The 26,982-nt window shown below is 43.4% G+C and overlaps 9 protein-coding genes across 9 annotated transcripts; 2 read left to right on the top strand and 7 right to left on the bottom strand.

The window, feature by feature from the left end:
* Positions 1-10,381: 10,381 nt before the first annotated feature.
* On the top strand, positions 10,382-11,814 carry PG994_007937 (uncharacterized protein; the record flags this gene model as incomplete). Its single annotated transcript, XM_066859346.1, has 4 exons — positions 10,382-10,395; positions 10,491-10,627; positions 10,684-11,457; positions 11,522-11,814. 4 exons carry the CDS (start codon positions 10,382-10,384, stop codon positions 11,812-11,814), a joined length of 1,218 nt encoding a protein of 405 aa, XP_066714833.1.
* A 1,323-nt stretch (positions 11,815-13,137) lies between these two features.
* PG994_007936 (uncharacterized protein) lies at positions 13,138-13,886 on the bottom strand (the record flags this gene model as incomplete). The annotated part of the gene is made up of 2 exons (XM_066859345.1): positions 13,138-13,281; positions 13,449-13,886. The coding sequence occupies 2 exons, from the start codon at positions 13,884-13,886 to the stop codon at positions 13,138-13,140; spliced, it is 582 nt and encodes a 193-aa protein (XP_066714832.1).
* A 1,856-nt stretch (positions 13,887-15,742) lies between these two features.
* On the bottom strand, positions 15,743-16,189 carry PG994_007935 (uncharacterized protein; the record flags this gene model as incomplete). The annotated part of the gene is made up of 1 exon (XM_066859344.1): positions 15,743-16,189. One exon carries the CDS (start codon positions 16,187-16,189, stop codon positions 15,743-15,745), a length of 447 nt encoding a protein of 148 aa, XP_066714831.1.
* Positions 16,190-16,560: 371 nt separating this feature from the next.
* PG994_007934 (uncharacterized protein) lies at positions 16,561-17,106 on the bottom strand (the record flags this gene model as incomplete). Its single annotated transcript, XM_066859343.1, has 1 exon — positions 16,561-17,106. The coding sequence occupies one exon, from the start codon at positions 17,104-17,106 to the stop codon at positions 16,561-16,563; it is 546 nt and encodes a 181-aa protein (XP_066714830.1).
* A 683-nt stretch (positions 17,107-17,789) lies between these two features.
* On the bottom strand, positions 17,790-18,866 carry PG994_007933 (oligosaccharyltransferase subunit ribophorin ii; the record flags this gene model as incomplete). The annotated part of the gene is made up of 4 exons (XM_066859342.1): positions 17,790-18,029; positions 18,098-18,385; positions 18,465-18,663; positions 18,733-18,866. 4 exons carry the CDS (start codon positions 18,864-18,866, stop codon positions 17,790-17,792), a joined length of 861 nt encoding a protein of 286 aa, XP_066714829.1.
* A 428-nt stretch (positions 18,867-19,294) lies between these two features.
* Positions 19,295-20,532, bottom strand: PG994_007932 (Glutaminyl-peptide cyclotransferase-like protein; the record flags this gene model as incomplete). The annotated part of the gene is made up of 2 exons (XM_066859341.1): positions 19,295-19,796; positions 19,889-20,532. 2 exons carry the CDS (start codon positions 20,530-20,532, stop codon positions 19,295-19,297), a joined length of 1,146 nt encoding a protein of 381 aa, XP_066714828.1.
* A 985-nt stretch (positions 20,533-21,517) lies between these two features.
* On the top strand, positions 21,518-22,440 carry PG994_007931 (NAD(P)-binding protein; the record flags this gene model as incomplete). Its single annotated transcript, XM_066859340.1, has 2 exons — positions 21,518-21,789; positions 21,858-22,440. The coding sequence occupies 2 exons, from the start codon at positions 21,518-21,520 to the stop codon at positions 22,438-22,440; spliced, it is 855 nt and encodes a 284-aa protein (XP_066714827.1).
* Positions 22,441-22,929: 489 nt separating this feature from the next.
* Positions 22,930-24,478, bottom strand: PG994_007930 (CDP-alcohol phosphatidyltransferase; the record flags this gene model as incomplete). The annotated part of the gene is given in 5 exon segments (XM_066859339.1): positions 22,930-23,783; positions 23,795-23,951; positions 24,045-24,170; positions 24,253-24,362; positions 24,457-24,478. 5 exon segments carry the CDS (start codon positions 24,476-24,478, stop codon positions 22,930-22,932), a joined length of 1,269 nt encoding a protein of 422 aa, XP_066714826.1.
* Positions 24,479-26,075: 1,597 nt separating this feature from the next.
* PG994_007929 (uncharacterized protein) lies at positions 26,076-26,782 on the bottom strand (the record flags this gene model as incomplete). The annotated part of the gene is made up of 3 exons (XM_066859338.1): positions 26,076-26,477; positions 26,537-26,625; positions 26,677-26,782. The coding sequence occupies 3 exons, from the start codon at positions 26,780-26,782 to the stop codon at positions 26,076-26,078; spliced, it is 597 nt and encodes a 198-aa protein (XP_066714825.1).
* Positions 26,783-26,982: the final 200 nt, after the last annotated feature.

The following is a 26,982-nucleotide window of genomic DNA, read 5'->3' as shown; positions in this document are numbered from 1 at the left end:
ATATTTAAATTAATTATTAAAATAAAAAGTATTTATATAAAATATATAAGGGGAAATATTTATCGTTATATATTTAATTTTTTTTTATTAATTTATTATTATTTAGTAATTCTTTTTAAGCGTGCTCGGTATTATTTAATAATCGTTTTTAATTACGTTTTATATTATTTAATAATCGTTTTTAATTACGTTTTATACTATTTAATAATCTCGCTTAAACGTTTATTATGCTACGTGATTTGCTATCGGTTATTATTACTTTATAGGCGCGTTCGCTTTATCGCCGGGCGTAGAGGTGGCGTTGCTCGTTATTAAGGGAAAGTTTAGTTTCGTGTTTATATAGCTGGCGGTGCGGTCCGTAGTTATAGTATTATAGCCTGTTCGGGGTATAATAGTTTTATGCCGGTAAGTAAGGTCTTTTAGCCGTATAGTTAGGTCGGGTTATAATATTATCCTTTTTTTTAATTATTTTATTTTTAAAGTATTAATTTTATAAATACTTTAGCCGTCCGCTTATTATAGTTTATGGTAAGTTTTTCCTTCCTTATTACTTTCGTTATAATATGTGTTTATTATAGATAGTCGCGTTAAAAAATTTCGAATTAAGTTTAATCGTTTTTTTATTATTCGTTGTACGGATTTTGTTAAAGTTTTTTCTAAATTTAGTTTCGAAGTTATGTTTTATAGTCGTTATTTTACGAAGGGGTGGTTTTATGTAATAATAAAAGGCGTTAGTAAGTATAAAGAGTGTATTCGTGTTAACTATGCGTATAATAGTACCGGGGTTTTATTATTTTTTTTGCGGCGTGTGTAGGACGAGTACGAGCGCCTGTTTCGGGAAGAGTCCGCCGTAGAGGCTTATTTTTTAGAGCTTTAGCGCTAAATTAATGAGGTTATTGCTTATTTTATTCGTTTTTATAAATAAAAAGAGATGGCTCGTATTTAAAGGGTAAAGTTAATATAGCGTGGTTTATATTCTTTAAACGAATTAGAGGAGTAAGAGTGTCGGGAGTTTAAAGCCGTTATAGCCGTTTAGGTTTACGGGGGTTTTAATATTATTAATTAGAACGCGATTAATTTTTTTTTTAAGCCGATTTCCGAGGTTATTATTTAAACGCCCGTAGTTTTTTAGTAATATTTATTAAATGTTTTAAGTTTTTAAATATTATTTTTTAATAGGTAGCTTTTTTATTAAACGAGGTATTAGAAGCTTTATTTTTTCCTTTTTTTATTAATAATTCCGTTAATTTTATACTCATATTAATCTGTTTTAATTTTTAGTTATATATCGATTAAGTTTTTTTTAACCGTTGGTTTAAATAATAAAATATGAAATATAGGGTATATTTATATTGTTTTAAATAATAATAATTGGTAATTAGTTTTTAAAATAATTTTTACGATTTTAAATAGTTTTATTTTTTTAAAGTCTAATTTATCGCTTAGTTATTTTATTTTAATATTTTGTTATAAGAGGTAGACTTTTTTTTTTTTTAAAAGTTAGTCCTTTTAACTTTGTTTAATCGGCGTATCTTTTTATTCGTTATTAGAAGAAGGTAAGGTTTTATTATAGTATGATCTAGAGTTTTTTTAATTTTTCGATTTATATAATCGCGATTAGTATTAGTTTTTTTTTAAGGGTTTCTTGGTAATTTCCGGGTTGTACCTGTAGTTCGCTCGGAATAGTGAGATACGCGTAGTTTCGTTATTTATATTATTATAAGCGAATTAAGTTATAGGTAATAATTATATTTAATTATTTTATTTATAATTAATATAGTAGTGTAGGTATTATTTTAAAGTTTAGTTTATTCGTTTAGTTTATTTATTTATTTAAGGGTAGTAAGTTATAAATAGTTTATATTTAATTTTAAGTTATGTTATAAATAATTTTTAGAATTTAGCGGTAAATAATTTATCTTTATTAAAGATAATTATTTCGGGTAGCCTGTGCTAGTTAATGATTATTCGAAAGAACGTGTATACTAGGTCGTTAGTATTGCTAAATTCTTTGTACGGTAGGAAGTAAGTATATTTTATAAGTTTATCCGTAATTATTAAAATATTATCGTAATCGATTTTAATTAGGGGTTTTTTTAATAAGGGTAGCTTAATAACGAAATTAAGTGTAATAGTTTTTTATACTTTATTTAATGGTAAGATCGGTTATAATTCTTTATATAATCGATATTTAGCGGCTTTAGCTTTATTATAGAGGTTGTATTTACCGATTACTTTAGCTACGATTAGTTTAAAGTTTTTATAGTTAAATTATTTAGTAATATTTTTTTAGGTTTTAAATATCCCTTGGTATCCGTGTATAGGGTGTTCGTGGATTTTTTAGATAAAGTTTTTACGATACTATTTAGGGATATAGATCTTGTTTTAGTAAAAGGTAAGGCCGTCGCGGTTTTCGAAATGATCCTTGGGGTAATTCGCGGGGTTGAAGTTTTAGCTAAGTTATCGGAACTTAGTAACTTATTCGTTATTATATTAAACGTGGTTCGTAGCGTTTAATTATTTTAAAGGTGCGAGGTTGCCGTTTTAGTCGTAGGTAAGGATTATTCGCGTTTTGGGCGGAACCTCCTCTTGGTGGTCCGGTCGTCGGCTTAACGCGTCGGCGCGACCGTTCTCGTTATTTTTCCGGTAGATAATAGTAAGGTTAAATTTTAAAAGGAATTTAGATTATTATATTTATTATTTATTTAATTTTTTAATAATAATAAATATTATAAAGTTTTTATAATTAATATAAATTTTAATTAATTTTATTATTTTATTAAAATAATATCTTTATTTTTTATAAGTTTTAATAATAATTATTAATTTTTTATTATAAATTTAATAGTTTAGTTCTAATTCGTTAAGCTTTTTTAAAAAGAATGCGACGAGGTGCGACTTTTCGTTATCGTTTTATTAATTTAGTTACCCTCCGATCGCATAGTTTAATGTGTCGGTTTCGATTTCGAAGGGTTTAAACGGGTTTATTATACGAAGTATTAGTTCGTTAAAGATTCGTTCTTTAATGTTATAAAAGGCCTTGTTTTTTTTTATTTATTAGAATAGTTCGTCCTTTTTTATTAAGTTTATTAAGGGTGTCGCTATTTTATTAAATTCGGGGACGAAAATCTGGTAGTAATTAATTAATTTTAAGAAGGATCTGATTTTTATAACGTTTGTGGGCGTGGGTTATTTTTTAATTACTAAGATTTTTGAAGGTTTTATTCAGATTTTGCCTAGAGATATTACGTATTTATAAAGGTGACGGATCGTTGATAGAATTTGCTCTTTTTTAGGTTAATTAATAGGTTAATATCTTATAGCTTTTAAAGTATTAGCTTTACGTACTTTTGGTATTATTTATTATTTTTAAAGTAAATAAAGATATTATCGAAGTATATTATAATAAATTTATTAAAATATTTTTATAAGATATAGTTAATTATAGTTTAAAAGTTAGTTAATATATTAATTAAATTAAACGGTATAGCTTAGTATTCGAAATAGCCGTACTTAGTTTAGAACGCGGTTTTTTATTTTTTTTATTTTTAATTCGGATTAAGTTATATACGTTAAGGAGGTCGAGTATTATAAAGATTTTAGCGTATAGTAGTTTATTTTATAAATCGCTGATTAAAGGTAAGGAGTACCGGTTTTTAATAATAATTTCGTTAAGTTTTTAATAATCGATATATATATATTATTTAAGTTTTTCGTTTTTACTCTTTTTTAAAATAAAGAGGATAAGGAAGCTTATTAATAATATGGATGGTTAGATAACTCTTTTCTCGAGATTTTTTATAATATATTTTTTTAAGGTTTATTTATACTTTTAATTAAGTTTGTATATAGGTATAAATAGGGGTTCCTTTTTATTTTTAAAAGGTATTTTATAATTTTATTATGTATAAAGCGGTAAGCTTATTTTTAATTTTTTATTAAAAAGTGTTTCGAATTATTAATACTTTTTTAATATAATTATTATAACGTTCGGCTTAAGTTTTTTAATAATAATATATATTTTAAAGATTTTAAATTTATTAAGGGGTTATTTTTTAAACCGTTATTTATTAATTAAACCTTTTTTAATATATTTTATTAAAACTAGCCTATTTTTTAATTAATTTTAAAATTATTTACCCGTAATTAAAATATTTTTAAAATTATATTATATCTTATAACGTTTATAATGTTATATATAATTTATTTATAACGTATTTTAATATTAATTAAAAGGTTCATAATTTCTTTTTATACTTCTTTATCGTTATAAATTATAAATCCTTTATCGATAGTTTTAAATCGGTATAGGGCGTTTTTTTATTATTATTCGAATTTAAGGTAATTAATGATTCGTAATAAAATATAGTTTTTTTATATTTCGTTATTAAGTAGCGTTTTAATATAAGCTTTTTTTATACTTAGTATTAATATAATATATTTATAGATAACTCGATTATCTATTATTTAGTATAGGGACCTATTTTAATCCGTTTATTATTATCTTTTTATAGTAAGCGGCGTTTATTTTCCGAACGCTACGTCTATAGGTTATTAATAATATCTTATAATTAATCCTTGTGTCGTCGCCGTTATTTTTTCCGTTCTTTATAGGGCGCTTTTTGGTATATTAATAGGGGTGTTTTTATATTCCCCCTTATACGAAATATTATCCTTAATATTTAAAGTTCGGGTTTTTTTAATAATTCGAAAGTTTATTAAGTTCGTAGTAATTTATAAACGTTTTATAAGTTTTTTAATATAATAAAAGGGTTTTTTTATTAAGTATATATTTATACGTTTTAAAAGTATTAAGCGTTTTTTTTTAAACGTTTATAAGTTCGCGATTTTTTTTAGGCGTACTTAAAGTATTAATTCTCGAAATACTCTTTTTAATTTCGCTTTTTTAAGTAATATTATCGTAATTATTATAAATTTTTTTTATTAATAGGTATACGCGTCGTCCGTTTAGAATTAACGTTCGGATTTTTTTAATAATATAATTCGGGTATGGTTACGTAATAGGTTACTTATTAATCCTTTAGGGGAATTATTTATATTCGAGCTTCTCCGCGAGGTATTTTATGTAAACGTTATATATATACGAGATCTATAAAAGCGTGAAGTATTTTTCGTAGGTAGGGAAGATTTATAAGTTATTTTTTATTACGTAGTTACTATAAATTCTTTAGTTAAAACCGGCCGTAATAAGTATTTAGCGTAAATATTTCGAATCGAGGTAAAGAATATTAAGAATAATTAATTACCCGTCGGTTTTAAGGTTTTTAAATTTAGTAATCTCGTTTATTAACTCGTTTATTAATATGCTTATTAAACGTTTATAATTTATTAATTATTTTAATTAATTTATAATATTATTTATTAAATTACTATTTTCGTCGTAAGGAAGGGTTGCTCCCTTCGTATTATCGCGACGCTTCGGCTATAGTCTTCCTTACCTTTCAGGGTTTTAGGGAACTATCCGGTACCTTTTTTGTTTACTAAGTAAAAGGTATACTTATCGTTATAATAGGCTATTTAGGATAGGCTGCCGTGTTTAATAATAGCGCTACTACTTTTAATAACTATTATAGGGGTGTTTTTTATCTTGGTAGCGTTAACGTGTTATCCTTCTGGGACTCGTCGGAAGTCCTTCCTTGGTGCTTAATATTTTCGAGCGTAATATCCTGGTTTTTAATAGTTATAGCAGGTGCCGCGTAGCTTCCTATCCTGCTTATCGTATTTGGTAGCGTCGAGGTCTATAGGCCTACTGTGGTAGCTATACGCCGTGGTATTCCTAGGCGGCATGTAGTTATATTAACGTGGTCGCCCCGTGTTAGCTTAGGTTCGACTGGTCTACCGCTGGGGTCCGTCTTGCTTTTCGCGGCGTTATTTATATATATGGGTATCGATTTTAATAATAAATTTTATATACGAAAAGAAATTATCGGGGGCGTTAAGCCGGCTAAGTTCGTTCTTAACATTATCCTTTAATCCTCGGTAATATATTATAATTTTCGTAGCTTCGGTATAATTTAGTCAAGCTATGATACGCCGGAATTCGGCTATATAAAAAGCGGCTAATCCCTTTTATTTAAAGGTCTTAAGTTCCCTTTTCGCCTGTCGTTTTTCGTCGGGGTTTTAGAAAAGTAATTTAAAGGCTTATTCGAAGCCGTCGTAACTTTCGAAAATACGTTATACCTCTATGCGGTATAGCTTAATTTATTAGTCGTTTTTTATAAGTTCGTTTAAATAAGGTTTAAATTAAACGAATACTTTATTTTTAAAAAACGAAGTAACGTAAATAACTCGCTAAGTAGAGTTTTAAAACGTTTTTTTATAGAATTATTAATAGGCTTTAACCTGAATAAAAAAGTTTCGGAAGTTTCTGCTTATTTCGTTAAAAAGGGTTAGCGTACTAATCTTTATACCTTTCTTTAGCGTAATAAGGGTTTAAATAATATTAATAGCTATATAAAAAAAACGCACCTTTTCGCGTAACTTATTAATATTATAAGGTATTTATTCTAGGATACCTTTAATTAAGAACTTATTACGCTTTTTTTAAACTTAATATAATAATATTAATAATTAACGCTCTCTTATTCGAATTCCTTAATTCGTTTAACTAGCGCTTATTATATAGGCTCATTATTATTATCGTCGCTATTAATATCTATAGCAGGGTCCCGTTAAGAAGTATTAAGGGTGGCGATAGGAGTCTTTCTTTATCGGACGATATTATTAAAACTAGGTATAAATATAATTCTTATAATATTATTATTTAAAAATTTAAATAATAATTCGTAAAAATAAAAATAATTAAAATATAACGAACGTTATTTAAGTTTTAAAAGAAACCTAATAAAACGTATTAAGGTTTATATTAATAATATAAAAGAATATTTAAACGTATAATAAAAATCGCTTTTATTAATATAATAAGTAATAGCTTATAAAAACGAAAGTAATTAAGTACGTGGGTTTAAAAATATTTATAATAGTTTTATTAAAATTATTTATTTTATTAATAAATTAAAATTAATATTTAAATTAATTATTAAAATAAAAAATATTTATATAAAATATATAAAAAGAAATATTTATTATTATATATTTAATCCTTTTTTTATTAATTTATTATTATTTAATAATCTTTTTTAAACGTGCTCGGTATTACTTAATAATCGTTTTTAATTACGTTTTATATTATTTAATAATCGTTTTTAATTACGTTTTATACTATTTAATAATCTCGTTTAAACGTTTACTATATTACGTAATTTATTATTGATCGCCGTTACTTTATAGGCGCGTTCGCCTTATCGCCGGGCGTGAAAGTGGCGTTACTCGTTGTTAAAGAAAGTTTAGTTTCGTATTTATATAGCTGGCGGTGCGGTCCGTAGCTATAGTATCGTAGCCTGTTCGAGGCATAATAGTTCCGTGCCGGTGAGTGGGGTTTTTTAACCGTATGGTTAGGTCGGGTTATAATACTTTTATTCTTAAATAATAAAATTATTAAAGAAAAGTTTAATTATAAAGTTAATTATTAAAATATAACACGTATAATATAAGCTTATTTTTTTATTTTAAAGAGATATTTCTAACGTTATAAAGTGTTTTATAATATTAGAAAAATATTTAAAGCTTAAATATTAATAAAATAAAATATAATTAGTTATATAACTTTTAATAATAATATTTAATAATTTTTTATAAAGAATAATTTAATTAAACTATACTTATTTATTTTATTATTATTTAATATACTATATTATAATAAATCCTCGATTTTTTCGTATTTAATTTAATAAAGATATCGATTATTATAAAGCTTAAAAATATCGCCTTTACTTTTTTAATAAAAATATTAATAAGTATTATTTTAATTTTTAATTAATTTTTAATTAGTTTTTAATTAGTTTTTAATTAATTTTTAATTATAAAAGGTTTTTTAAAATTATTATATTAATTATATATATAAAGTTATTATAAAACCGTTATTAACTTTTTAAGTAGATTTTATTTAATTTTTTAAAAAAACGTTTTATATTAAAAGTTTTTATTATTATAATAGTTAATATTAATAAAAAAGTTTAACTTTTACATAAATAATACTTAAATTAAAAAATAAGTCTTTATAACTTTAATTTATATAATACTTAAAATAAGTTATTTTAAATCGAGATAAAAGCTTTTAAAATAACGAGGGGTTTTTAAAACTAATTACTTATATAATTTAATATTATTATTATATTAAAGAGAATTTTATAACTAAATTTTTAAAAAGCTTTACCACTTTCTTTAAAGCGTTACTCGCGTAATTATATTAAATTAATACGAGATAACTTTAAAAAATATTTAATAATAAAAATAAAAAGCTATTGCTTACTTTTATATAATTAAGCTAGCTTTTTAAACTAAAGCCTTTTATTATATAAAACGTTATAAATACGATATTAAAAATTTAATTATATTTTAAAATTATATTTTTAAAATAAATTGAAAACTTTTAATCTTTAAGCTTTTAAACTCGCTTTAATTTAAAGTTATAAAAAAAAGCTTTATAAAAGTAAATAGTTTTTTAAATAATATATATTAATACTTTTAATAAAATAAAATCCTTTATAATTATATTATTTTAATTATTTAAATAATTAAAAGCTTTTTAATATTATATATCTCTTTATATTTCTCTTTAATAATAGAAATTATTATATATATTAACTTAATATTATTAATTAATATTAATGTATTAAAACCTTTATTTAACGCTCTTTATTTTTTATTAATTATAAAAGCCTCACGTGAGAGGCTTTTAAAAAAAACTTTAAAAAAAAGCAACGTTGTTTTAAAAGAGTAGCTTTAATAGGCCACTATTTAACCTGTGGAGAAAATAGCTATAATAAGCGAAAATACAAGAGACTACACGAGTAGTTTTAAAGCTAAAGCTTGTCAGATTTCGAGGCGTGCTTTAATAAGCGGTGTTAGTAAAAAGAGAAGGCAGTATAGTTATTAGAAATTAACAGGGTAAATAAATCTTTACAGGGGTGGTACAAGGTATTTAAATCCTTTGCTCTTCATTTTATTAAATTGCCACTAAAAGGAAGCAAAGTTTGGTTGGCTGGATGGAATAGCAGCATCGAAATAGACCATGTGCCAATGCGACATGCCAAAACTCTACTTTCCTTTGATTATTCTCTTTTTCTGGACGTGCTCTAGAAGTCGCTCATTTTGACTGGATTTCCTACCACTGTATCAGAAACATTCGTCGCGTGTTTTGTTCAAATCAGGACCTCCAATCGTCAGCAGCTGACTGGCCTTCTTGGAGAAGACGGAGCAGTAATGGAGACTGGCGATTGGTTCTGGGCCAATCAATAGAGCCGCCGATCGCTGCGATTGAAACGGCTCTTGCTGCAGGTAGTCCCTGCAGGGGCAGGCTGATGGCTCGTGTCGCTTCAGGCACGGGACTTTCCCTAATCGAGCCGCATGCGACATGCGCATCAACTGCCAACTCGCATGTGCACTCTCTTGACTCTGCAAGCGATTCAGTAAGTAGACAATACGAAGTAAACACCTCCTCTACTGAGCGCGTGTTGAGAGTAGCGGTGGCTATTGAACGTAGATCAGCATTCTCGAATACGTGGTAGATAACCGTTGATTGACTGAACCGCTGCTCCCATCCTTTTGCCTTCAGCGGCTCCAGGGGTTCCAGGGGGAGCAGTAGGCTAGACAGGGGTCCTCCGCCCAAGAGTGCTCAGCAAAGAGCTATTTCCGGTTTAGCTGCTCTCGACCCAGCCCGCCCGCTGCTGCTTCATACGCCCCCGAGCCACAAATCCTCTGACCAATTTGGCGTCAAACAGACCGACATCCCTGAAAGTGAAGGTGAAGGAGAAAAGGAGCCAGCCGAAAGAAGAGGCACACAATTCCTGACAGGTTACCAAATAACTATCATTGACCTGCCCAACTAACCAACCTGCCGATACATTACATACATTTATTCTCCTTTCAATACCTACCTCGGACAATCTGAAACAATATCGTACGCCTCGACATCGATCGTTAAAGAACGGAGACAAAGAACAGCGACCCGGCGTTTCTGTTCCAACGTCCATCCTTACCTTTGAGCTTTGAGTCGTCTCCGCAACAGCAGCATCGCATTCTTGTGGGAATCAGCCGACAACAGTACGAGCCCAGAAAGGATACCACGCAAAGATGAGTGTAAGTGTTTCACCCGCTCCCTGCTAAATACCAGACGAACCGACAAAATCCATCTGCGTTTTCTTCCAACCTTCTTCTTCATTCCTCTCTTCTCCATTCTGTCTGCCATTTTTGCCCTCACCTCACGTAAACAATTGTTGATCGATTGATTGCTGACAATATGGACCAGTACGGGTGCGTTACCACTACATCCGCCCCCCTCGACAAGGCCTAGACGGAAGCGTCCCGGCTCAGTGTATGCCTTGTACTAACTAGCAATCTTCCTTCAGGTACGGTGCGCGGCAGCAGAACCCCTTCGACGACCGGGCCGGCGATGGGTTTCAAGGCAATGGCTTCGGAGCCGGGCTCCCACAGGGGCCTAGAGGGGCACCTCGCAACAACAACGGATATGGTGACGAATATGGATGTTCGTATATCGAGGCGCGACCAAGCAGCTCAGCAATTACTAACTTTGTTGTATAGCCAACACCGTCGAGATGTCCCAGCTCTCCCAAGGCGCCGGCTCCTTCGGGCAAGGAGACCCTAACGCCATCTTAAACGAGTGCAGAGATATCAACAATGGGATCGACAAGATCGAACAGAACCTCAGACAGATGGCAATGCTCCAACAACGCTCCCTCTCCGATGCCGACACATCATCTGGGAGCCACACCAACCGAGAGCTCGACAGTCTCAGCACCGATACCATGGCCCAATACCGTTCTCTGACCGAGCGGGTACGAATGGTCAAGAGCAACCCGGAAAGCAAGTCCGCCAAAAACAACCCGCAAGTCACCAAGACCGACCGCCGGTTAAAGGCCGCGATCAATGCCTACCAAACAAACGAGTCAGAGTTCCGCCATAAGACACAGGACCAAGTGGCGAGACAATACCGAATCGTGAACCCGGAGGCGAGCGAGGGCGAAATCCGGGAGGCTGTCCAGGATTCCAGCGGTCAGATCTTCCAGCAAGCTATGATGCAGAGCAACAGGCGAGGCCAGGCACAATCTGTCTTGAATGCCGTACAGGACCGACATGCCCAGCTGCAGAAGATTGAGCAGCAATTGATCGAGCTGGCCCAGCTCTTTCAGGATATGGATACCTTGGTCGTACAACAAGAGGAAATGGTCACCCAAATCGAGCAGAAGGCCGAGGAGACCGTCGAGAACTTTGATAAGGGGAACCAAGAAGTCGTCGTCGCCATCGACACTGCTCGTAGCACCCGGAAGAAGAAGTGGATCTGCCTCGCTATTGTTGGTAAGTGAATCTGCGTACCAAGCTGCTTACCTAGTTGAGCATCGTAACTAACTACAGAACACAGTCGGCGTCATTGTTGTTATCGTTGTAGCAGTTGTTGCATATATGATGATCAACAAACCCGCGCAATCGCCCGCACCTGCACCTGCGCCAGCGCAGCCCGCCCAACCTGCACAGAACAACGGTGGCGCAGCGGCCAAACGTTGGATCAAACTCTACCGGGGCGAGACGAGCAAAGTAGCGAAGCGATGGGTCGACAGCAAACGGAACCTGGTTCCTTTCGACTCCGGGGGAGAGTTCGGCAGTGGTCGAACGGACGCTCCCTCCGAAATTCGGCAATACGTTCGTCGCGGTTGATATCGACAACTAAACAGCCTCGTCACCAACATATACCCTTGGGCATTGATGAACTGAGCTCACTTCGTTTTGTAATATACCCAAACAACTGGCAAAGCGCCAACACAACCTGTCCTGACCGCTGCCCCCCTTTTGGGAGGTTTCACCTCGCATGAAATCTCATTTATCGCATTCGATTCATACCCTACGCGCATGTCGTCCCTATACATCTTTAACTCCGGAGTTTTGGCGCAGTGAATCTGTTTAGCTGAGCCTGCAAAGTTTCCATCGGTTTTTCTGGGTTCAGACTTGATGTCGGATTCGCGCGATTGGATTGGGAGGCCCAGCCAGCTCTAGAGGAATAGAGAGCATGCCCCGAAAGAACTTGGCTATCCGTCAACGCCCTAGGATATGGTTTTCCTGTGTATGGACTTTTGTATATCGTTCGTTGCCAGTCGGCTGACAGGCAGAGAGGAGTTAATTGCATTGTCTGGCGTTTATAAATGGGCTTGTGACCCCGATGTCATTCTGCCCAAGATGTTTACTCGCATTCTTCTTCTATCTCCATGTGTCTTGGCTCGATCAGGTGAATCTTTTTAATCAGCATACTTTCCATGAGAGAGATCATACACCCATCTTGCCTACTGTCGTATTATATCCTTTTGATATGTCTTGTCAACACCTACCAGGTCCCCTGCATAGTCTCGCACTAGACTTGATATCAATAGACCGCCGACATACAATACGTTTTAACGCAGGCCCAGAAGGACTAGACTGGCACGACAATGCATTCGTGTTTCACCTTAAGCCTTTTTGTATTGCAGCAGTAAGATGACCGAGCCTGGGTGTCTTTCGTTGTTCCTATGGTTATATTTCTGAGTCTTGATGGCCATACAGTTGGCGAGAGCATCTTGTGAAAGGGAAGATGTAAAGGCTAGCTAGCAAGTACAAGTCACTAACTCGGTTCTCTGGAGGGAAGGCTTCCGCCCATTTGAAGGTGAAGGAAGAATTTGATCGCAATGCCGTCGCTCGCAGCGCAATGGTAGTAGAAAGCGTTGCTCAGTATGTACAGGAAGTAGCTTCAACGAAAGTAGAAAGAAAGGAGAAGAGAAAGGAGGGAACGGGTGCCACTATATACAGCAGTCCAGGCACCGCATTCGAACTCCCAAATACATGATGATGACGAAAAGGAAGAAGAGCCACGTTTTGGCTACTCAAGCAGTGTGACACACCCCCCTTATCCCCATCCACCGCTGATCCCAAGCCCAAGGAGATGCGTGTGTGTGTGTGTGTGTGTGTGTGTGTGTGTGTTCATATATACAATTGGGATCAGAGAAAGGGTTCTTAGCAAGTGAAACCGCAATCCATGTCGGTTTGGGTGCTTCGGGAAGTACCCCAAAAGCTTTCATGGTTGTCGATCTTGCCAACCTTGCAGTGCGCGGTTTCGTCGGAGTTCCACTTCTCCTTGCCGTATCTGAATTTAGCGGTCTGTTTGATTTCGAAGGGGGTGAGAGTCAGCATTTGCCTCTGTCTTCTTTTTCGAGGGTTTCTATTTCAAATTAAAGGGAGAGAAGGGGAGGAGAGAGTAGGAGTGAGAGTGAGAGAGAAGGGGGGTGGGGTTGAGATTTGCACCCAACGAATGAAAAGTAACTTACGCCAAGGTTGGCCTCGAAGCGGACCGACTTGGGCATGCTCTTCTTGACCCGGCCCGCGACCCTGACGGTGTAGCCGTCCTTGTTGATGGCGCGGCTGCCCATGGTGAACCCGTCGGCGTCGTAGACGGTCATGGTCACGGTGCTGGTCTTCTTCTTGCCCGTGTCCTTGGACTTGTACTTGAGGTGCATGGTGCACCAGCCGCCGGCGAAGCGCTTCTCGACCCCGCCGTTCCCGTTCTCGTTCTCCTGCTCGACGCCTCTCTCGGCCAGGAGCTCTTCGAGGTCGACGTCGAGGTCGGTGTTGTTGTCATCCTCGGTCGCTGCCTCGATCTGGACCGTCTCGTCGGCGACGTGGCTGGGGATCCAAGCCGCTCCGCCGGCCGCGGGGGCGATGGCGGCGAGGCCGAGGAGAGTGACCAAGGTGGTGGCGCTGTGCATTTTGAAGGTGGTTTTTGAGAAGAGTCTTGGTTGACTGTTGGGATAATTGAAGTGGTGGTAGATAGATTTAAGAAGAAGGGAGTAGAATATCTTTTGGAGATGGTGAAGAAGGCTTCTCGAGTGGTACTGAGTGGATGAGAGATAAGTTCCTGATATTGACTGGTTTATCACGGCCTACTTATATGCTATTCCACTCTCATCTCGACGTGATCGTCGCCTAGGCCATACTCCAGACTCGCATACGGTCAGCATCGCCATCGTGTCTATATACTGGGCTTCGCCGCCATAGTAAGCTTTGTGGTATCTCCTTCCACATGAGCCTTTGAGGACTTGCTATATCGAATGTGGAGAGGCGGGTATACTACGCCTCCATCCACGCAGTCGAGCAACATGTGGCTATACTACTCCCCCCTGTCGACTCTACTCAGGCCAAAGCCAATGGGATAATTAAGGGTTAGGCAAAGATCCATTTTTGGCCGCCCTTCTCCCCCAAGGACCATAAGCTTAATCCAGGGTCATGAATATTAATAGCTCTAGGGCTGCTTGGCGATCCACATCAGTCCCGTGCGGGGACCACAAGTGATGGGCTTAGATTCCCCGACTAGATCTAGCAGCAGTGAGCACGTGGGGTCTACAGCATGTACGTAGCGGTTGTTATTTGTCTTTGAATAGCTTCAGCATATGTCATTAATTATCGTTCTGTGCCCATCTCTGGAAATGCATGTTACTTGCGGGAGTAACACAACGAGTACAGCAGTGCGGACCAGAGACCCCTATAGGCAGGCAGTGACAAAAGCGTGGCGTCAAAATTCTCAATTTTAAATTCCAAGAGCGGTTTTATTGTAAACGGCCATGTTCTATTTCATAGCGGTCTACTTTATCCGTTAGAATAGTAAATATCGAGTCCCGAAATATCCAGAAAAGGATAGGAGTGACGCCAAGAGAGGATGTTGACATATTGATCTCCACAAGAGTTTGAATCTCAGGGACATCACTGCACTACAGCAGCTCCTGTTCCAATAATATTAGACTGAAAGTCTCAACCTAAGGAAAGATCACGTCGAATTCATGGGGCGGCTGAGTTGTTATACTTCACGAGTCAAGTGGCCGTGATATCCGGGCTCGGGCCGGCTGCGCGCTTCCCTCCCAGCTGTCCCCACCGTTGATGACAGCGATCCACACCAGCCAAGCTAACTTGGCCTTATTACTGTGATCCCAACGAGCTCTGATTGGTGGGAAGTAGTCCTATAAGGTCGGCGACTACTGGCATCGGGGACCACATTATAAGAAAGTATCCATTGACGGCTTGTTTACGCCCAGCAGACGCTTGAACTTGGTTCCCATCAACTCCCATAGGGGACCCCACGGGATTTTAATGAGCTGGAGCCTGAGGATCGTGCAGCTTTGATGAATTGCCCGTAGTAAGTCGACATGGACTTCCGGGTCAAGCCAAGGGATTCTATATTGAGAAGCTGATCACATGCCTACGATTCGGCTCTTCTTGGCTAACATGCTGTCTGTCCTGGTATGATGTGGAAATCTCTTCGGCCAAGCTACCGCCTTTCTGTTTGTTTCACGTAGTCCGCTGAGCAAAATTGTTTGGACCTGTATTTGTCTACCAGAAGTGGATGACCACTGTGGACATGGAGCTTGCAGGATACGCAGCCTCACCTGATCTCCCTAAAGGTTAACTACGAAGAAGTGCTAGAATATATGATATTCAAAAATACAAAATTAACCTCACTCAACCTGTAGAAGCCAAATGTGCAGCGAGACGAATACTCCAGAGAACAAGGAGAAGCTTATGCAGATACTTACCCAGTAGAGCAAGCAGTATATTTCATATGTTTGGGGATTCAATGGTGCTTTCGGTGCTTTTTGTGTCCCAGTTGAATCGGCCAACCGGCTATTTTGATGGGCTGCTTGGTCGCGGCTTTGATCTCCTTCTTCGCCAGCTTGTAGATATATTTCTGTGTGGCACGCCTGTTCTTGAGCTTCTCGAACTTCACCGCGGCCTTTTGCTTGTCCTTCATCATCTTGCGGTAGATCTTCATCTTCTGTATGTCCGGGTCCTTTTCCTTCCTGGGCTTGCCGTACGCCAGAAGCTCGTTGATGTGCTCGCCCGATCTGCTGTTTTTTTCGTCGTAGTAGACCCTGGCGTTGCCCGGAATATACTTGCGGAGACTGCTACCGCTGTTTCCCCCGCCTCCGCTGCGATTAACTGGGAAGGCGTGTATACTACCAGCAAGGGGGCCCTGAGACGGCCTTTGGGACGGCCTTCGGGACGGCATTCGTGACGGCATTTCGGAGCGTCTTCTTTGTGTATCCGCCTGTTATGCGAAATATAACTGGCTCTTTCTGTAAAATCGTGTTTTGATTAAGTTCTGAGAGCACTTGAGTGGCTCGCACCAGAAAAGGGGAGGCATGTATTTATACTGCTGCAATTATTCGAAAGCCCCCTGGATACAGATGCCCATGTGTCTCATCGGCTTTCATATTACACACAAAGCGCCTAACAATGACCACGAGTGTTGCCGATCAAATAATACAGGTCGCGGGGCGACTGGTGTTGCTGAGAGGTGACGTAGAAAACACTTCTAACCATATTGAATATGTACTCTGCTCAGAAAGAAGGTCCTCCTCGACCCTCTACATGTGACCTCTCCTTTAGTGCTTAAGAGTCATCCGGAGGGATACAGACCGGACCCTTCTGGACCCGCGACTCGGAAGTTTTGAATTGCGCAACCGTATTCGCTGCAGTCTCCTGTGGCTTCGATACCTTTGGACCTCCCTGGATGACATACGTCTCGGTCTCTAACTCCTCAACCTGCACCACCTCCCCGCCCGCAAACGCGGTATTATACTCCGTGACCGCCACCACCTCTTCGTCTCCAGTTGCGTCAATTACCACCGCCTCGGCAACGATCGGCTCTTTGCTGGTCTCCCTTTCTTCTGTTCTGTGTTCCTTGCCTCCCCCTCCTCCACCCGGCATGTCCATTGTTTCTTCCTCTGCCGCCCCGGGCAGTTGCTGCCGAGATCCAGATCCACCATTGCAGTCCTTCCCTGCTGCAATGGTTGTCCACTTCGCAAAGGCCGCCTCAGAGCCGTGCGGGTCCCGAATCGTGTGGCCGCCGCGACGAGGGGGGATGTCCGGCATGGGATAATAGTCGACGAATGGACGCCCGTAGGATGACTGGTCCGTTGTCGATTGTTTTCTCATGGCACACCTTACTCTTTCTCTCTTCTCCTCCTTTCTCTCCCGAGGTCAGTTTCTAGACGTCTCTCCCTTCTGCTCTTTAACTTGGAGGGGGTGTGTTGGTTCGAATGTTGGTGAACGTGTCGATGTTTCAATGAGATTGGTCAATGAGAAGCATACGGAAAGAAAAATATATATCTTGCGATAGTTATATACTCGTGTTAGGAGACGGGCAGAAAGATGAGATGCCTCGTGTATACGATGATTCGAGATTGCGCCTGAGATGAGATACTGAACGTCAGCCTGAGCAAACCGCACATGATGACTGTAATAGATGCATGAGGCTACAGTCACCAAGGTGCATCGTTATCGATCATCACGATAATTCATACATGCAGCTCGAAGTGTTTGGGCACACAGTATACTTGGGTTACTCAGCCTTACCCAATGCCAAATGTATTGCGAGAGCATAGCTCGGGATTGTAAAGAAAGCCGAAGTGGCTGTGACAGTTCATTGCGAGGGTATTTTACTGAAATCTTGAGTCTCATGCATTTCATTGTACATTTCTTTTGTCTACCTTGGTGCTTTTATATACGCCTCGCCACTAGACACCGAGCTTGGCGTACGTAAGAGCCGCCCGACCTGAAGGGGCTGCTGAAGCACGATGGAGTGTTCGCCATGGGAAAAGCCAGGAGTGTGGCTTCGATTACCTCTCTCCAGCCAGACGTCGGCCCTGGACTTCGCCAAGCGCCTTGGAGCCGCTCAACAAAGCCGTGACGCCGACGACACCAATGACGGGCAGGACCTGGAAGAGGTTCCAGCTGCTGTAGTACATATAGAAGACGAACTCCATGGCCATAATGGAGCCGTAGAAGATGCCGTGCGAGACGGGGGCAGTCGAGAAAGCCTTCTGAAGATGGGCAACGTTTCCGCCAAGAGCGAAAGTCTGTTGTTAATTATTACATTAGCTTGGATTTCTTTTCTCGTTCCACACGTTATCCCAGCTGTACATACCCCAATCAAGAGAGCGGGCACCATGGCAGCCACGGCCAGCGCAAAGGCCAACGAGATGATCTTCGGGGGGCTCTGGGGGTCGGCCTTGAAGATATGGTGGATCTCCTCGAGCTTGCCGTATCGCAGCGGCGGCTCGTAAACGGGCGGGACGACAAGGGGATCCTTGCGGATTTCGACGTCGAAGATGCGGTTGTTGTAGCCGGTGGACGAGCCGAACGAAGCCAGCGTTAAGGTGGCCTTGAGGGGCTTGGTCGACTTGAGGAGCTGAACAGGGAGATCGGAGTGTTTCTAAGAGCACACGCGCACGTTAGCTTTCTGGCCGGGTCCTAGTTATGAAGCGGGCACGAGGCATTGGTATATGACGTACGATGTCGACCGTGGCCTTTCCATTCTCCTTGGTGGTGAAAACGAAGGGAGCTTCCAGTCCCGACTCGGTCTCCTGGAGGGTGAGGAAAGCCTGGTGAGGTCGCTTGGCCTTGCCGCCCTCCTTGGCCGTCAAGATGATCTTGAGGGTGTCTGTGCTACCGAAATCGACCGTCTTCTTGGGGAGGGACTTGTCGCTGAACCTGTAGTGATCCCCGTGGTAAGCAATTGTACACTATGGGCATCCGCTGGGACCGGCCACAAAAACGTACTTCTCCTTGACAGATCCGTCGGCCTTCTTAGTGCCTATGGCCAGAGTCGCATCGTCAAAACCCCAGGACGAAGCTGCCTGAGCTGCGCCAGCAGCCAGAAGTAGAGAAGGGACCAAAGAGCGAAGGAAGCGCATTTTTGCTGCGGTGTCGAGTGTTTGGCAGCTTTTTTGTTTGGGAGGGTGAATGCCGAGCTTCAAAATAGGTCACTGTTTTGCTGGCCCGGGATGCACACCATCTGAACACCTATCGAAGTTCAGCTACTGCTCCAGTCAATGGAGCTTGTAGCTGACGTGGTGGGAGGACAAGGGTGGTGGGCAGGTGCACGGTCCAGAAACCGGCAGGGGATACTGTACAGTAACAGTTTGTACTGTACTTTTTCATAAATCACACTGTGATGTAAGGGGGACGTTTTTACCATGCTCAGCAAGCAAGATCGCACTCATGTTTGCTTGCATCGAATCTTTTGGCTCTTTTGGCTCGTGAAAAACCCATTGATCTGGTCCCAATGTTGTTCTTTGATGATGACAGGGTAATGCTTTGTATTAGGCACTCAGGCTAGGTATCACAATTCCGTCCTCTCCCTGATCCCATCGTCAGGCTCATCCAGATACTCACCCACCTCCATCCATTCCGCCGCAAACGCCGCAATGATTTTAGCCCAATCATCCACCGTGGCCGGGTCCAGGTGCGCCGCATCGTCGTCCATGGTATGCCATTGTGGAGGGAACGGTGTGGGGATGACGTGCAGGATCGGCACCCCACGCTCCATGAAGGGGATGTGGTCGTCCTCGACGTACCCCCGCGTAAAGTGGTTGGGCAACTTGTCGGCTTGCGGGAGAAAGGGGGTTTGGAACTTGGAGCGCAGGAGGCCCAGCTTGCGCATGCGCGCCTCGATCTTGGCCAGGGCCTGGTACGACCAGTGCGTGGGCGCAAAGTACGAAGGCACACGGGGGTCGGCTGCGCCAAGCAGATCCAGCAGAACAAAGAGGCCGATGGCTTGGAGGGGTGTGCGGTACGTCGACATGGACGGGTAGACCTGCGAATCCCATGCCTCTGCCATTGCTCTGTGGGGAGAAGACGCGATCAATCAGCCTTTCGCTCATCATCAACAGCTCCCGTATAAGCTTCACACTGGATCATCTGTCAAAACACTTACCTAGCCCCGTATAGAGAATCAGTCTCGGACCATGTCTCAAACGCCTCCTCGCCGTCGAGAAGCAAGATCTGCACACCCTTGTCCTCCTCGAGCCCGGATCCCGCCTCGCCCGACGCCTCCATGGCCTCCCACTTCCGCGTGAGCGCCGCGTCGATGCTGCGCGCGGCGTGCAGGAGCATGGCGCAGGGCGCGGCGCTGTCGATGGCGCCGACGAAGCCCTCGGGCCGGTACAGGCTGTCGTAGTGGGCGACGAGGCTCAGCCGGGAGACGTCGCCGGCGCCGGCCCACGGCGGGTCGCGCGTGAAGGCCAGGTTGCTGAAGGCGACATCGCGGTCGCCCGTCGCGGGCGTCTTGGACGTCGAGTTCTGCCACTCGATGCGCCACCCGGGCAGCTGCTGGGCGAAGAGCCGCACGAAGTGCCGCTGCACCGCCAGCGACCCCGGCGTGCCGGGCACCCGCGGCACCAGGATGGGCGCCAGCAGCGCGCCCCGCTTGGCGTCGAGGTCGCCCGCGCCGCTGGGGATCCGACCGAGGGCGGCGTCGGACAGCTCCTCGTAGGCCAGCGCGCAGGTGACGCAGAGGCTGAGCACGGCAAGTAGTAGAACTAGACGGGAAAGCCTCGGGGGTCTGCCTTTGCCGGCCATGGTGGCGGTGGCGGAGTTGTATGTAGAGATGCAGCTGCTCTACCGGGGCGCGCACGAAGACTACGATGTAAGGGCTGGTTTAGCAAAGGGCAGGATACATGTCAGTATAGAGCGAGTACTTGTGCGTTGTCGTATGATGAAGGCCAACCTGGCATGTATTGTTGAATTGGATTGAATTCTCCAATGGGATGTCATTCCTCCAGCGCTAAAATTAGCAGGTCTGCTTGACTTGTGACATATCCACTCGAGCTTGCACTCCCATCTCGTCCAAGCAGTATCTTTTGCATGAAAAGGACAATCTACACCTCTTGGCTAGTGATTCTGAGGTTTACCCGTTCCTTTGAACTTGGAGCAATCGCGCTATCTCTTTCCGGAATTGAGATGGCCTGGTGTCAGCAGCAGCATGCAGACTGACGGGTTGGCTTGACTTGGCTTGGCCTAGTGCATCCCTCGTCTTTCGGCGATCTCAGTAAGAGCCTATCGCCGACGCAGCAGGCCAGCCACGCCGCAAACTCCTCTCTACCTTTTATCGGATTTGAAGCAATGCGGATCGCTCGATAGCTGCCAAGACCTGCATATGGACTTTACTGTTATTCCTTCCCATCTTTCGCGTACCAGACGGAGGAACGAGCTCGAGGTAGGCGTGCGCTTGCGGTCTTAACTCCATACAGCCGTGAACGGGGCAAGCATCAACGGCGTTGGGTAAACGTTATCATGATCATGATGAAGACGTCCTGCATGGTCAGCGACTCCTTGTGAGCACCGCGCAGACACAAGCAGCGTGGCCTCGAGGCGTATAAGTAGAGCCGTCTGCCTCCATGATGTCGTGATCAAGAGAAGAAGTAGAAAAGCAAGCTTCACATCAGTATAACACAAAACAACAGCAGCTACTAGCTCGAGACTTCACTACTACATCATATTGTACAGACAATAATATCATCCATATCCTCTTAACAACAACCTCTCCCAGCTCACCACCATCACCATGTCCTCCCCCACCCCCAACGTCTGGTTCATCGCCGGCGCCAGCTCCGGCTTCGGCAAGCAAATCGCCCTCGAAGCCCTGGCGCGCGGCGACGCCGTGATCGCGAGCTCGCGCCGCACGGCCGGCCTGACGGATCTGTCGAGCCGGGGCGCGGTCCTGGTCGACCTGGACGTGACGAGCGACGACGCGACGATCCGCGCCGCGTTCGCGCGGGGCGAGTCAGCCCGCAGCAGTTCTCCTCCGGACAAAAAGTACACCACATCACGCACTTTGTCAACGCGGCCGGGTACATCCTCGAGGGCCCCATCGAGGCCGCCTCGCAGCAGGAGGTGTACGACAGCTTCAACGCCAACGTCCTGGGCATCATGAACATGACCAAGAACGAGATCGGCTGGCTCCGCAGCAAACAAGGGCAGGAACAACAACAAACCGGCCGCCGATCCGTCATCGCCAACTTCGGCAGCCTGGGCTCGTGGCGGGGCGGCCCGGCCTTCGCGTACTACGCAGCAGCGAAGTGGGCCGTGTCGGGCTTCACCGAGTCGCTGGCGGCCGAGGTGAGCGAGTTGAGGATTGACGCCTGTGTCATCGAGCCGGGCTACTTCCGCACGGGGTTCCTGAACCCGGGCGGCGGCCACCGCGTCACCATGCAGAACCCGCTCGACCGAGAGTACGCGGGCACGCAGGTCGAGCACCTCCGGGGCCTCCTCGAGCAGGTCAACGACCAGCAGCCGGGGGACGTCGTCAAGGGGTGCCGCGTCATTGTTGACGCGCTGACGCGGTCGGGCGCCGCGCAGGGCAAGGAGGTGCCGGTGCGCCTGCCGCTGGGCCAGGACTGCGTGGACGTCATCGAGGGCAAGATGGCCGAGACGCAGGCTCTCATCGATGATTGGAGGGCCGCCATCACCACGACCGACCATGAGTAGTAGACCAGACATGGATCATGCGGAATTCATAATTGGCATTTGTATTTAGTTTCGGCGAGCATGGCATCTCATGGATTTCTTAGTCACTATCATGTTTACTTAGGCAGCAAGTCACCGTTATAAAATAAACGTATCACCCATCCACACAGACGTATTTGAAATGATCAATCCTTGATTTGATCTGGACTTTGAAGTCCTATGCTCCGAAGTCATTGCTCATGCTCAAAAGTCTATATGCCATTAACCACGAATGCTTCGTACGGCCCTTCCTGTAAGACCATGCTGTATGTAGTAGTTGCTCATTAAAGAAATATGCCAATAGGACCACTGGCGGCCCGCAAAAAAAGTCGACGATTTCCTGTTGAACGAAGACGGCTTTTATGATGAAATGCTAGTCGTGAGCAGGGAAGCAGCACGCCTCCCTGCGCATGATAAAGCTACAGCGGAAGAAAGAGTATACCGAGACCTATCCAATGATACAGGTAGATTCTACAGTTCCTTCTTTCCGTTAGCGGCAGCTGCCTGCTGCTCTTGCTCCATCTTCCTCTTGTTTTCGAGCTGCTTCTCGTGAGGGATCGTCAGCGCATTGATGCCCAGGAAATCGCAGATGGCGTTGACGACCAGGAAGGCCCAGCGGAAGTATACGACGCAGGCAAACACGAAGTAGGCGCAAAGGTAGTAGTATTCGTGCTCGGCAGAGACCTGCGCGAACCCGATCCTGGGCATGTTGCCCAGCACGGCTCCGCCCACGAGCGGCCACAGCATAATGGTCCAGTAGGGGAACGGCTGCCTAGTCAGATGAGCCAGGATCATCTTGGTCGTCATGCGGCCGAAAACAAAGGACATGGTCAGGCAGAACAGAACCAGGTGGTTTTCCTCCCGGAGCGTCGAGTAGGGCGAGTAGAGCCAAGTCCCGATGGAGAGGGTGTAGATCGCCATGGGCGTCCACTCAAGAAAGACCGGAGCAACAGGCAGGTTGTTCGCTCTGCGGGCCTTGACAACGTTGTAAACGCAGAAGGGAATCTGGCTGGTCACCAGCGATCCAACGATGAGCAAAATCCAGATGTCGCGGATCGTGTACTCGCCAATGAGCTGGTCGTATCCCAGCAAAACTTGGGTCCTGAGAAGCTCTATGAACGGTGTAGTCCAGATATCCGGCCCGTAAATGCCAGACATGGCCATGACGGCGCAAGCAATGAGTAGCCCCTCGGTCGGTCCGTTGATGACGCCAAGGTACAGCGTATGCGTGTGGTAGGTCTCCCAAGTCGAGAAAAACATGGGAGGCAGGGGCACAAGGCAGTGAAGACGCCCGATTTGGACGTTCCCAGGGCCATGGCGCCAGTCTCCAACATACTTGCCAGGGTGCAGTTCAACGAATCGATGCCGTGGTCGAAAAGCTCGCCTAGACCGCTCGAGGTGCCGGTTCGCCGGGCTTGCTTGCCGTCGATGTTGTCCATGGTCTGGTACATAAATAAGCCGAAGGCAAAGCTGAGGTACATCCATCCGGGGCCCTATATTGATCAAACATCCATCGTCAGCCTGGGGGACAAAAAGGGACGCGGCGCATCGTCCGAGCGCAAAGGGAATAGTAGGAGCAGGCATACCGGTCCAACCAGGTCTGGGATAAATATCACCAGCAAGCCGACGTTAGCCAGAATAAAGAAGAACCCAATGAGGGTGACCATATTCGGGGCCAGCCATAATGGCAGGAGCTCAACAACCGCGTTCCACTGTAGCACCTCTCAGTATATTGTTCTTCGTTTTGGCCCCCTGACCAAGGGCAGGGTCGGGGTCGGGCAGGTGCATGCATACGTAGGGTCGGAGTATGTAGTGGGACACTGGCGACAAGTCGACGGCTGAGTACTTGTACGATTTCAGGTGGATCAGGGCATCATCCGAGATGCATTCGGCGGCCGCCGATTCTAAGGAGCGCCATGACCGTCAGCACCAGTGCGCACGAGAGGTAAGGCGCAAAGCCGGGGGTCGGAGGAGGTGTCTCGGAGGGGCAGTACCTACTGCTATTGTTGTTTGGGGCCATGTTTGCTTTAAGGATACGAGCTATCAACTGGTTTGCACCTGAGCGCAAGCAGGTCTGTTGGTCGCTTAACTTTGATCCTGCAACAACGGATTTCGAGGAGGGCGGATTAAGGGGTCGGTCCCCTAAAGTACGTGGAGAGGGCGGCGCGGGACTTTTCTATGCGGCTTAGCACGTGAAGTGTCCTCTTGTGATACTTGATTGACCGCCTGCAGACGTAGACTCGGAATGATTCTGTCTAAGAGTAAAGCATGGTGGATAAAAAATATGATGGCTTGGGTAATACAGATGCGACTGGCGGATGATGACGGAAACGAAACAATCGGTGAACGGAGTAGTTCTGCTAGCTTCGTTGGGAGGGCGGCGCCGTTGAAGTCGGGAGAAACGGGGATTATATTGATAGTGGGGGCCTTAATTTTTTCCTGCCTTCTTCGGATCGGGCTTTCCTCGCTGGCAGGCTGCCTGCAAAAGACCAAGGGTTGGGGAGGAAAGAGCCACATGATCTTGAAGATGATTCAGATGGTCCTGCTCTGTTTGGCCCGTCATCCATGCTTTCTTTTTGTTTTCTTGGATGGATGAAATCATCACACGAATCAGGCAGCCTGTCGCGAACTACGCGCCTGTTGTTGGTTTCTATACCTAAGGCAAAGTTTCACCTCGGGTGCCCTAAGCCTGCCCAGGAACATTGCTATGTTACCTAATAGGCCAGGGGTGAATGGGTAGGTACACAGTCCCAGAGTTCAGTCCAGGCACGACACTTTGCATGTGATATCCACCTCTCTCCTATGTAAGCTGCCACCAATGACATTGGAGCAAACAGCATTCGTGATGAATTCTGCTAGGAACACGCATCTACATGCACGCATTTGTCAAGATTGCCAGGCTGTATCCTGCAATTTGTGATGATTGTTCGACATTGTCATGTGGATGGATGCCATTTGTAACTGCCAGAGGTAGTTTGTTCCAACTACACGTATGCCCATTAATATACCTACCTTGCCAAATGTTCAGCTTCCACGGCCCGTGGCACCATTTCACGTATGACACCGGCATTAGTGCCATATGTCATCCGAGAGGCATGACGCAATCAATCGAAGAAGTCATCATCATCACATACACACACACACACATTGACTTATTCTTCAGCTGATTTATGAAACAGCAGCAGGAATGCTCCAGGCCTGGAACTTGTGCGTTCCAATTCTCGTAGTAGTATTATTACTGGCGTCGTAGCCAGTTCGCTGTGCTCTTGAGCATTTCATATCCAAAAAGGAATGTGGCTTGTGTAACCCAGGTAAAGGACAGAACTCCGGTTCTATCAGGACGTCTCTGCAACAGTCTGATAGCCCAACTTATTCAGTGGTATGCGATGACAACGTGTGGCGTTTCCTCCCACAGCATGATCCCATGCTCTGATGCTATATTAATTAACAGACCCCCTTCTCACTCCTTTGAGTCGATCGTCCCATTTTCCCGACTACGAAGGAGCAGTTGATAGCCCGGCCCGGATCGAGGCTGTCAACCACCCTCCCTGTATTGCTCCTTCCACGATCGGACGAAGCGATCATCATCAGTTCTTATCGTTGTACGGCACCTCCGTTTATAGGACGTAGCCAAAGCCAAGAACCATGCCGGCGGCAACAGTCACCAGACTGAAGAGGCCACCCATCTCGAGAGGGGCGAGAGGGGCAGCACCGGACTTGGGCTTATCGGTAGAGCCGGCAGGGTCGAGGCCGTTGTAGACTACGTTGGAGTCAGACGGCGTGGCGCCCGAGGACGTGGCTGACTCCGTCGCACTCGCTGTGCTGTTGGTCTTCTGGGGACTCCGGGCACCACAAGGGTGGTTCTCGCGGCAGTTGCTGGAGCATTCGTTGTTCGATCCGCACTTGGCCACGCACTGGGTTCCCCACTCGGTGCAGGTGAAGTATGGCAGTGTAAGAGTGTATTCGGAAATGTTGGGTTGCTTGTTGTCGGCGCAGACACATCCGTACGTCAGGGCTTTCTGCTTCCTGGGTTAGCCAAGGCCTACACAATTGGTTATTTACAGTCTCGAGCACTTACGGGATCGCAGGTGTTGGTAATGGGCTTCCCAGAGGATGTCTGGTCGCAGATGATGGGGCAAGTGCTGATCTCAGAATCGCACCAATATCCTATACGTTGTCAGTACGTGGGTATTGCAAACTTATAAGCGGACGACCTACTCCTTGTGCTCATGGACACACTGCTGGGGTCAATGACATAGTCGGCCTGGACAGAGGCAACCAGCATAGTGGCAATTGCCACGACGGTAGTCTTGAACGAAGGCATTGTGTAAATGGATACGAGTTCGGATATTATGATATGGGTGTGAAGGTTCGGGCTCTTTGTGTCGACTCATGTTAGCAGGACAACTCAGATATGACTGAAGGGAGAGATGACAAGCTTGGCCTACGGCTGAGGCTGTTGATAAAACTTCTCAAACTGGAGTATAGCTGCTCACCTCTTTATCGACCTCAGACTCAGCGATT

Source organism: Apiospora phragmitis, assembly GCF_038363925.1.
Source record: "Apiospora phragmitis strain CBS 135458 chromosome Unknown utg000007l:2111988.0-4706623.0:1.0-2598199.0, whole genome shotgun sequence".
NCBI lineage: Eukaryota > Fungi > Ascomycota > Sordariomycetes > Amphisphaeriales > Apiosporaceae > Apiospora > Apiospora phragmitis.
This window is presented reverse-complemented; position numbering and strand designations above follow the sequence as displayed.